Below are 10,869 nucleotides of genomic sequence, written 5' to 3' on the forward strand. Positions count from 1 at the left end.
CAAAGATCTGAGGGGCACAGGCATAAGTTGATAAGTCCCATGTGCCTGTAATTTCACCAGCACACTTACCCTTCCAAACCGGAACGCAGTGACTTGCTTACCAACAGGTGCACGACTTGTTCGTCCCATCAATTGGTGTAATAAAAAAAGCAAAAAAAGATGTGCGTTGCGCGTCGGGGTGGTTCGACCGAAAGAAAAACGTGCGACCACTTTTTCACTCTTTTTCTACTTTAAGTAAGTGTGATACTAACGAAACAATCAAAGCATAGAGATTCATTAACACGTTCACAGTCCTCTATATAAAGGCCGAAATTAACCCCGTAAGTCAACTGGAATTTGTTTGAAATAGTGTAGTTTTGTCTTCTACTTTATTATATCTAAATTATTTTATTTTTTTTTAAATTACACCTCCTACAAAGACTGTCCAGTTCATAAGTTCAAAAAATCATAGTTTTGATCTACAAGTCCAACCAAATGTTTGACATTTAAGTAGTACATAGTTGCGACTCCATAGGTACGTGTGGACTTATGGTTGAAACCATTTGTGACTCCAGTTGAAGTAATAGACTGCGAACGTGTTAAGGGACAATAGAGATTCAAAGCGGGTTGTCTAATTATATAACTGCATATGCTTCTGCGTATGCCATGTCACTAATTAAAGTAAAATAATGTATATACGAAGTTACCTTATAAACACCGCGATGGTTTACCTTATTTTTCTGTTTTTTTTTTTCATTACATGACATAAAACCAGACTGTAGCAATCAAACAATTCAGTACTACGACACATATTATAAGTGTCCAAAGTAGAAGAAATTTTTCTGAAACATTTTAAAACATCGCAAATTACTTAAATTTTAATATGAATAATACCTACAAAAGCTAAGATCGTAAAATAAAAAAAAAATTATTTACCATTTGTCTCCGCCAAATTGCGATTCATGCCTGAAAATTTGGCTGTGGGCTTTTCAGTATTTGGTTTTTGTGTAGTAGTGGTTGCAGTAATTTTTTTCTTGATCACCCTATTGTCTGAAACATGAAAAATTTAATTTAAGATTCTTTGTGCACTTCATGAGATCGTACAGGGCTATTTACTTCCCACACCTCGTCGATGTCAGTAGTCAGAGGATTAGCTTCTCAAAAGAACAAAACAATATACAACAGGAATACAACATTCTAAATCAATTCTTTATTACGCGTTAATAAGTACTTTTTGCACCTTACTGAAATATAACGCACATCAATGCTTTTCTCTCTCTTATTGCGATTGGAATTAATAGAAAATAGTACCTAATAATATTTTTTTTTGGCACAGCTACAGAATACAAACTGTGACGACTTAGAGTTAACATGCATTATAATAGGATTAAATTTGTATTCCTATGACAGCCACGCACGGCATTTGCGAAATAAATAAAGTACTTACAAACTAACAGACTATTAAACACAATTTAAAAAAATTGCACTTAAAAACAATAACAAAAAATCATGTTACACGTACATAAAAACAATGAGATTCTTAAATATACAACATATCCAGCTTCTCCTCACAAATATTTAAATAAGTCTAGCGACTATGGGAGAATAAGTCCAAATCTTTAGAAAAGTTGTTATAATAGGATAATAGGATCATTATATGAACAATGTCTCAGTGGTACAAAAAGTTATTTGGGTACATTTACTGCCAATCTTAAACAAGACGTGGCTCAAGATCTCACACCTAACATGTAGAGTGTTAGGGTCATGAATGAGTTAAGTTTGATTGATCTATAAGACACCGAGCTTTTTCTTGACTAAAATAATCATGTAACAACGTTGGGCCATTGTACGAATCGTGCAAGCTTCGTTCTTCCAGGCGAATTTATATTTTTTGAGGTAAGCCACTATTCTAGAAAGATATCAGTCAGTTAGATGTAATAAACATTTTATGAAAAGATGATAAATACCCGCATTTTGATTATTATGATAATTTATCTGTTCCTGAACGTCTAAAGTGTTTGAATGGTTTTGTATATCTTCCGGATCTGAAAACATAAATGAATTAATTTAATGAAGACTGCCCATTTCAGAAAAACATTGTTATAGATAAAAAGTATATTAAAACTGCAAGGGCTATCTTTCTACATCAATCATCATCAATGAAGTCAAATTGAGCAAGCTGGTATAACAAGAAGTTCTCTTATATATTCCGATAGACTTACTGATAACGGAGAGCCGGCACAAGAATAAAAATCCTCCTTGTAAAGAACAATTATCCACTGAGTCAAAAGGTGCAATCTTGTGTACTTTTTTAACGTCATGGTGTATTATTAACGATCCTTGACGCTCTACAAACGTAATTAAAAAAAAATTATTATACTTGAACAGAAAAGTAAAACTGATGACTCACCGGTATGATGACGCCAATATTGTTATAACTATTAGAAAAATGAAGATTCAACAAAGACTGGGAAAAGGAAGGCCGATGGTAAACTACAATATGTCGGACATAGAACATATTAAAATACGAATGAATAGGGCTGTGCAAGGAGGTCTCAGAGTAAGTGTACGAAACAAAAACATGAAAGGCGTCACGCAGTGAAAAGGATAGTTCTTTGGAAGGGCGAGTCTTGAAACGAATAGTTTGGAATCATGAATAAGATCATTCTATACCTATTAATCATACGTACCTATTTCTGTCAACAAAAAGAGATGTGAGCATTATTGTGTTTCGGTTTTGAAGGGCAAATTTTAGTGAAACTACAGGCATATGTGACTTGTCAACTTTATCTCAGGTTGACATAGTGGCATTGTCCCTCAGGTATTTGCGATTTAAAGCTCTGAGTGGCAGTGGAACTATTATGGGTACGGGTGTCGTTTACCACCAAGCGCATGATTTTGAAAAAAGTATATTATAAACGTAGCGATTGGACGCGGTCCTCTTAAATATCGCATCGCTTTTTTAGCAACCATTGCATTTATAGGAAATAGATATTTAGATTTAGTTTACATTTAGATGGTTTTGAGTAGTAATTAAATGATGATTAGTAATGATTTACATAAGGCGCTATAAGTTTCCGGAACTGGCTACTTACATAAACAACATTTAAAAAGCAACTAGAACATTTGAAAATGAAACTCTTGGGCTGTACATTGTGGCGTCAATTTAAAAATTGGTTGACTACGTCACCATGGATTTAAGCCGTGAAAATTTTCGTAGTATGATTTTCTACGACTTTAAGTGTAATTTAACTGCTCAGAGGAGCTTCGCTTGGCTTCAAACTGCTTTTGGCGATAAAGCGCCACGCAAGACGACTATTTATAGCTAGTTTGTAGAATTCAAACGCGGTAAGGTGATTTTCAGTGACGAATTTCGTGATGGTCGCCCGTTCACTGCTGTGAACAACAAAAACATCGATGCTGTGCGCCGTATGATCAAAACAGACAGGCATTTGACATACCATGAGATTTGGGCATCTTTAGGTATAGGCATGAGCCAAATACAATCAATACTACACAAATATTTCGGTGTGAAAAAGCTGTGCTCTCTGTGGATCCCACACAATTACGACTGAGGCTCAAGAAACGGATCGCGTCACTTGGTGTAATGCCATGCTTACCAGATTCAATGAAGGGGCGTTAAATTTGGTGTGGGACATAGTAACAAGTGACGAAAGATGGATTTATAGTTACTATCCCAAAACAAAGCAGCAATCGAGCGTATGGGTCTTTCGAGATGAGCCGAAACCAACCAAAGTGAAGCGCGTGCAAAGTGCCTCTAAGCGGATGATTGCTGAATTTTTTTAACAAAATTGGACACGTGGCTACTGTTGCTTTGGAGATTTATTGTACCGTGAATAGTGATTAGTACACGATCATTTGTTTGCCGGAAGTTATTGACAAACTCCGTAAAAATAACCGTGAACGCCATATCGTCTTGCACCACGACAATGCTAGTTCTCACACGACCAGACAGACAAATGAATTTTTGAAGGTGAACAACGTTGACCTTATGAGCTATCCCGCGTATAGTCCCGATCTGGCACCTTGTGACTTTTACTTATTTCCAAAAATTAAGAACCTGTTACGGGGTCAATGATTTTCATCACTTGAAGAGGCTGTCGAAGAGTATGAAAAATATGTTTCCGAGATTGTCACGGAGGAGTGGCGTAAATGTTTTCAAAATTGGTTCATTCGTATGAAAAAGTGCATTAACGCTAACGGAGAATATTTTGAGAAACAATAAATTCATTTCTGACCATTTATAATATTTTTTCTTATTAATTCTGGAAACTTATTGTGCGCCCCACGTAAAGCATGCGACAACATTATCAGGCGAATTATGGAATGAAAAAGATTGGAAATATCTGAAAAGGACTTAATAAGAGTTGCGATGATACGAAGTGAACTAACACCGCTTGATGATCTCAAATATTTGACGATCGTATGACCAGCAGATGATGACTCAAGAGGAAAAAAGTCACATTCCTAATGACTGTAACTGAACAGAAAGTACGAACGAATCCATTTTTTGTTACAAATTGGATATAATCTTATAATCAGATTTAATGACAACACAAGTAGGTACTTAATGCATTTTTCATAGAAAATGTCATCATTTTGACCAAAATAGTTAATAGACAGGAATACCAGAATTGGGTGAGTTTGACGTGAGTTTGTCGGTTCTATTGATTATTAAAAAATTTGGAAGTACTCAGTTGAATATTTCCGATATTTTTATATTTTATATGTTGAATAATTACCATTCACTTACCGGCATTTATTCCTATAGGAATAAGGTTCAATATCAAAACTAAGTAACAGAAACAGGAAAATGAATACATTTTCATGAAGCACTCACGATAAAACCACAAAGACTGAAGTAAACAACTGACTGCAACGTAATTTAACTGAAATAAAATGTTGTAATGTATAAAATGCCACACCCTAATGTACCTAATAAATTATGTTACGATATTATTTTGTACTAAACGGAACAAAAATTGATTGTTTATTTAATACGACTAGTAATAGTAATCTTAAGATATTATCCAAAAATTTTTTGCAAAAAAAAATTGTGAATAAGTTACTGTGGGTCACATTCTTTGAAATTTCTTTGTAAATATTGTTACACACGGCGATTTGTAGCAAAGTCCGCGAAACACGCGATTGCATCGCTACACTTGCGATTTATAGGCGACTGCATCGATACACTTGTGATTTGAAAGCGAGCGCAATAATGCACACGCGCGTCTGCATGGATACAATCGCGCGTTAGTATCGATGCAATCGCGCGTTTTTATCGATGCAATCGCGCGTTTGCATCGCGTTTGTATCGCTGGTTAAAGTCGCGGGTGTGTGTAAAGGGGTAAACGATTAACGACTCAATCGCTACTACATCCCGTCGTCGTGTGTAACAGCGTTTAGTGTAATAAAGCCACATCTACAAAATGACAAGTTTCTACGAACAAAATTAGTCGATGACTATTTTATACTTAAAAAGGGGAATTATAAAATATATCATAAAATCCAAGTACTTAATAATATTTAATGTAAGTAGTTGGTATTATTTTTATGACTTTCCTATGATTAATCACTTTTGAAATATGATCACATGCTGTTTTATACCAATTTTTTATTTTCTAGAGGGTTTTTAGTCATAGATCTTTAATAAAGAGGATTATTGTCCACTACACTGTTAACATACGAGTTACGTAGACCACATGCCTATGATTTTTTTTTTTCAAATTTTCCTCAAATGTTTTCCTTAATTGTTATAGCAATATTATTCAGTTTCCGTTTCATAGGTTTTAAGACTATTAAGCAAATTTTATGGGTTAAAATAAATCTATGTTTCTGTTGTTAACATTAAGTAGCTTAAGTAAAAGTATATAAAATTTAGTTCTGTATTAGTACATATTGTTAGTAATATTATATTTTAGAATTTAAAGATAAAATAGGCATAATCCATTTACTTACTTACACAACTATTTACAATTTTAATAATTAAATACTACATATTCAATTTATATTCAGAACAATTTCCTTATTTAGCAAACGATATAAAAATGCTTTAAAATAATATTGAACACATAAGAAGGAAGGTAAAATGTTATTCCGCGAGAGGACCAAAACAATACAGAATCATGACTGAAGAATAATTTTAAATCAACTATGTTAAATCGAGAGATGGCGAGATGTCATGAGGCAAACACACCACATCAGCCGTTAACAAACGTACTCCTTGATGACCACGACCACTCTGTCACGAGTGATACGAAAGAGAAGAAGATGCTAAATCGAAGAAAAAAGTTAATTAAAGAAAACAGAAGTAATCATAAATTTCTTATTTTTAATCTGACCCCAATTTAATATTTCAAATAGAATACAAACACAATCAAAATCATCCGACAAAAATTTTCTGTATTATTTCTAGCATACAATACACTAGGTTTACTTTGTGAAATAATTTTAATTTTTGTGTGGAATTCTTTTTATAACTAGTTATTACTGGTATTGCTGACGTTTTTATCTGTTTTAGGCACAAGTTTTCCAACTATAGTCGTGTAAGGTGTTTCTGTGGGTATCTTCGGAAGTTCTCGATTTATATTTCGTGGTAAATCCAACTTCGCGTACTGCACCACATCTGGAATGGTAGCCTGAAATACATATATTTTCCAAATTAACATTCACAGTGTGAGTACTTACTAATAAATGTTGTTTTTTAAAGAACATCGACTCCTCGAATAAGCTATAGCAATGTCCTTGATTTTCTTTTTATGAGGTCGAAAATGGGTTACTATTATATATTTCAACAACAAACTAACCTCAGTTCATTTGAAAATGAAATCATTGCTATAACTATTGTAGATATATCTCTGGATTTTTTTTAAAGTAAATGGTAAGTCCACTCTTGACCACCATCTAACCCTAGATATAAATAGGGTTTACGATGGAACGAGTTCGCCCAGACAATGCCTATTCAGTTACATCTATACTCGTATTGTATGTGCTCGGAAACACAAATGATGGCTGGGACTTCCATAGGTATTACGTATACACGATATATTTATAATTCAACATTAATGCTAAAACTCACATATTCTGGTTCTTCTCGAGGCGGTTGGTTATTGGTTCTGGCTTTTTTAAATCGATTTCTAATACAAATACCACCGACTATAAGCAGAAATATCACAATGAGGCCAATTACTGCGCCAACTATTATGAAAATTGAAGAATCTGAAAATTATAATCCATACTAAAATATTATAAATCCGAAAGTAATTTTCTCTGTTACGTGTCCACGCCTGAACTGCTAAACCAATGTTGACGAATTTTGATATGGAGATAGATAGAACCTACGAGAAGGACTTATAAATCACATAAATAAATCTTAAAGGGTGTGAAATAGGGGACGAAATGGAAAACCTATAAAACTATGAAAATTAGCACAGTACAGTAGGCTACTCGAAGTATTCATTCTACGCAGATGAAGTCGCGGGTACCAGCTAGTAGTATATAATGTCGCTCATCCAATATAATAAATGCACAATTGTAGAGTGTAGAATTTTCCAGGACAGACTAAAGTGCATTAAACTTTTCCATTTAAATTTTGTTCTTTGCTACAACGCTTCTCGCGTCATGTTATAAACGTTATGATTGTTTTTTATGATATCAAGTGATATAAACGAAGTGTGCGCACTACGCCCGTCACCCTGAGACTTGAGTTCACAAGTCTAATATATCAGTAATTCATCGAGTATATAATCAAAAATAGAGACGAAATAAGGGCCGTCTCTAACTGGCAACTCATGAGGCAAATGGGCCTTATATCACTTTTAAATATCAACTCTAGTTTGCCCTGAAATCTATTAAAAATTAGAAACAGTACAGCACCAACAACTTACATGTGTGTACGTCTCCGTATAATCCAAAAATGTGCTGTATTTATTGTAATAAAGATAATAATCTCTAACAATGTTTCATCCGGTAGTATGGGGAAAAACAGTAACACATCTAATTACGAAACAAATGGAATCACATTTAAATATGTAATTTTTAAATTTTCGTCCATTATGGCAAGGCTCAAGTTAAACCGGTCCGTTTGAAGTGAAACAATTGACGACATCCGTCAATTGTTTCCAATTCGGGCTGGCCAATCGGAGCGCAGTTGGCACCGTAATGATTTGGCAGAGTAGTTTTCAAACAAATTATATGACATTTCGTCTGTATTTCTGGTTATAAGCCTACTCGATGTAGTAATTTCACCAGCACCCTTACCCTTCAAAACCGAAACCCTTGGCGGCAGAAATAGGTAGATCTTGATACTACATTAAGGTCTTTGTTTTCCTAGTAAATATACGTTAGATTACTTATGCCGTAATTATCAAAGTTTTACACGATTTTACGACTGTGTCATTGCTACACCGGATAAAACGATAACACCTTCTCAAACTAGGATATTACTCGTAACGTAAATGGAATTATTTCTCTGGTTAGTACTCATTTAGAACAACACAAATTTAGAAAGTCGTACCCAGATTAGCATAAATAAATAATGTTCAATTTCATTAAACTCATTATTGTTTATTATTACAGTTTTTAGTCAAGTTTGTAAAATAAATTAGGAGGCTATAAAAGACCACAATTCGTAGTAATGGAAACATACCCGTTTTATCTTCATACTTCGGATCAATGGATTGAGCTGAATCTGTTAAAAGCACTTCAGTTGCTAAAAAAATTAAAAATGAATTCAATTAAGGCAACTATATATTACATTATATATTAAGGGCGATTAATGAGAAATTACTAACGAGAGTTTGGTAGAAACCCGAACCCGAAGACTGAGGGCTTCAATGACTCCAGTTTGTAATTTTTACCGCCCGTGCTAAATATAATGTTTTTCATCACATTTGCGAGTAAACAGATACAATGATAATTTATTTCTTGTATGAATAAATATCGATTCACAACACAACATTTACGAATTTTGTAAAAAGTAGGTTTTTTTTTAACAGATTGCCAGCTATTCTTCCATAGTTAATACAACTCTAACTAAAATGTTACAAAAGGCACGACGCATGCAGCCACGATGTATTAGATATAAAATAAATAATTTTCAAATTCTAAAAATAGTGCAAAATTTGAATTCACAAAATAAATATTTACCTTGCAAATTTATAGTATTTTTTCTTTATAGACTTATGCGAATTACATTCAGATTTTTTGAGCATAAAATCTTTTTGCTTAATCGTGGCGTTTAAAAGAAGTATAGTGTAAATAAAATAAAAAAATACCGCCCTGAAACTGTAAGGTAATAAAAAAACCCGCTGGCATATTTTAGGTCATTACGGTCACCTTGGCCTGCATGATATGACATTGTTTACGAGGAAGTGTGATGAAATAAATATTTGTTTATCACTCCCAATAGCTTATAAATACTACAGTGTATAGATATCCGCTTCAAATCCAGTAAATTACAATGATAAAAGCACTAAAATTCAAACTAAATATAATTACGTGTTTCGGGCCCAAACAAGTGGGCCCTCACTTTTGTATGAAAAACATATTTTTCTGGATACCCTATCATAATAAATACAATTCAAAATATGAATGCGATATTTATTTTATTTTTCATTGCATTGCAATCAATGTTCAGGGTGAAGAGCACGTTAAGCTTGACACTTAAGATTTAAATCCAATTCTATGCCGCTTACGATAAGAACGGTCCAAAGTACAAAGTTTCGAGCTTCACGTGCTCTTTGCGGGCGTTTACTGCATCGTAGAATAATAATATTGTTTGGGTGTAAATCACTGCACATATTATGAACATTTTGATGTACACGGGGCCTTAGGAGGATTTATATTAACAAAGCTGACTAAGTGAAAGACTGTTGTCCAAGCCAGATGAAACCAATATGTAATTGTTAATAATACGGGTCGGCAGAATAAAGGACGTATTATGTCCAATTCATTGGTGTCAGTTTAAATTTTAGTGGCGTCTCTCTTAATTATCCTTCACATTTTTTGACATTATAAACAACATCAAACAACTATTTGTTGGTATCATAAAAATATGAAGCGTTTTTTTACCTACATGCATAAGAGCGATGCCACACGATGCGTTGCGTCGGCGTTGTGACGCCTAGGCCTTATCCAGAAGAAATGAATTCGCCGTGAATCGTCAAGCTCGTGTTGCATCCAGAAGAAGCGTTCGACTAGCGGACGTTTGAGGACGATTAAGAGACGGGTATAGATTTAAAGGTACATTATACGAAACATCTCTAGATAGCTTTCGTACTACTATAATTCGACCTGGCGTAAAGTCTCGAAATTTTCTTCTTCTTCAAGTGCCTCTCCATTAATGAAGGTTGGCAGTCAATAATCTATATCTTTCTTTGTCCAGAGCTAGCCTGAACAGTTGTTCGACGGTCTTGATGCCGGTCCACTCCCTGATGTAATGAAGCCATGACATTTTCCTTCTTCCAACCTTCCGCTGCCTGGCAAAGTCTCGAAATTCAATGATATTATTAGCTAATTATTTTATGGAAGGGGGTCGACCTCGAACTTTTCGTATTTTAAAATTGTTTTAGCGTACTTAGAAGAACCCATATCCTATATTTCGATCTATTGTCTATTTCATCTATAAACATTTCCGTATTAAAATTTTACCTTGCTCCGCAGTTCGCGCGTAAACTAAACGCAATCAAGGAATTTCTACTAAATCGACTCGCGCGAGTCACAAAAAGAAGTTTAAACTCGTTCGTTGCTTGTCGAAACGATATATAAGCGTCAAGTATTTCGCCAATGCAATGAATTCGCGCGTGGGGATACGCGGCAAATTTGATCTATCTGGACATGGTCAGCGGTAATGTTGCGTTGTATTACATA

General features: G+C 34.3%; 2 protein-coding genes across 4 annotated transcripts; both read right to left on the reverse strand.

Annotated features, from left to right (window-relative positions):
* Window positions 1-729: 729 nt before the first annotated feature.
* On the reverse strand, window positions 730-4,828 carry LOC113226408. Its single transcript, XM_026459021.1, has 5 exons — window positions 4,754-4,828; window positions 2,202-2,327; window positions 1,947-2,024; window positions 916-1,029; window positions 730-821 (listed from the first exon to the last, which is right to left on the reverse strand). The coding sequence occupies exons 1-5, from the start codon at window positions 4,821-4,823 to the stop codon at window positions 736-738; spliced, it is 474 nt and encodes a 157-aa protein (XP_026314806.1). The 5' UTR covers window positions 4,824-4,828; the 3' UTR covers window positions 730-735.
* A 1,592-nt stretch (window positions 4,829-6,420) lies between these two features.
* On the reverse strand, window positions 6,421-10,571 carry LOC113226409. 3 transcript variants are annotated; one of them, XR_003310092.1, is made up of 4 exons: window positions 10,076-10,561; window positions 8,648-8,710; window positions 7,079-7,218; window positions 6,421-6,638 (listed from the first exon to the last, which is right to left on the reverse strand). XR_003310092.1 is itself a non-coding variant. In XM_026459022.1 (4 exons), the coding sequence occupies exons 1-4, from the start codon at window positions 10,079-10,081 to the stop codon at window positions 6,480-6,482; spliced, it is 372 nt and encodes a 123-aa protein (XP_026314807.1). In that variant the 5' UTR covers window positions 10,082-10,561; the 3' UTR covers window positions 6,421-6,479. The 3 variants fall into 3 exon arrangements, 2 of the variants coding, with proteins under 2 accessions (XP_026314807.1, XP_026314808.1); XM_026459022.1 differs by having other exon boundaries at window positions 10,072-10,561; XM_026459023.1 differs by lacking the exon at window positions 8,648-8,710 and having other exon boundaries at window positions 10,072-10,571.
* Between the last annotated feature and the right edge of the window lie 298 nt (window positions 10,572-10,869).

This window comes from Hyposmocoma kahamanoa, unplaced genomic scaffold, assembly GCF_003589595.1.
Source record: "Hyposmocoma kahamanoa isolate Upper Pololo Valley unplaced genomic scaffold, ASM358959v1 190, whole genome shotgun sequence".
Classification (NCBI taxonomy): domain Eukaryota; kingdom Metazoa; phylum Arthropoda; class Insecta; order Lepidoptera; family Cosmopterigidae; genus Hyposmocoma; species Hyposmocoma kahamanoa.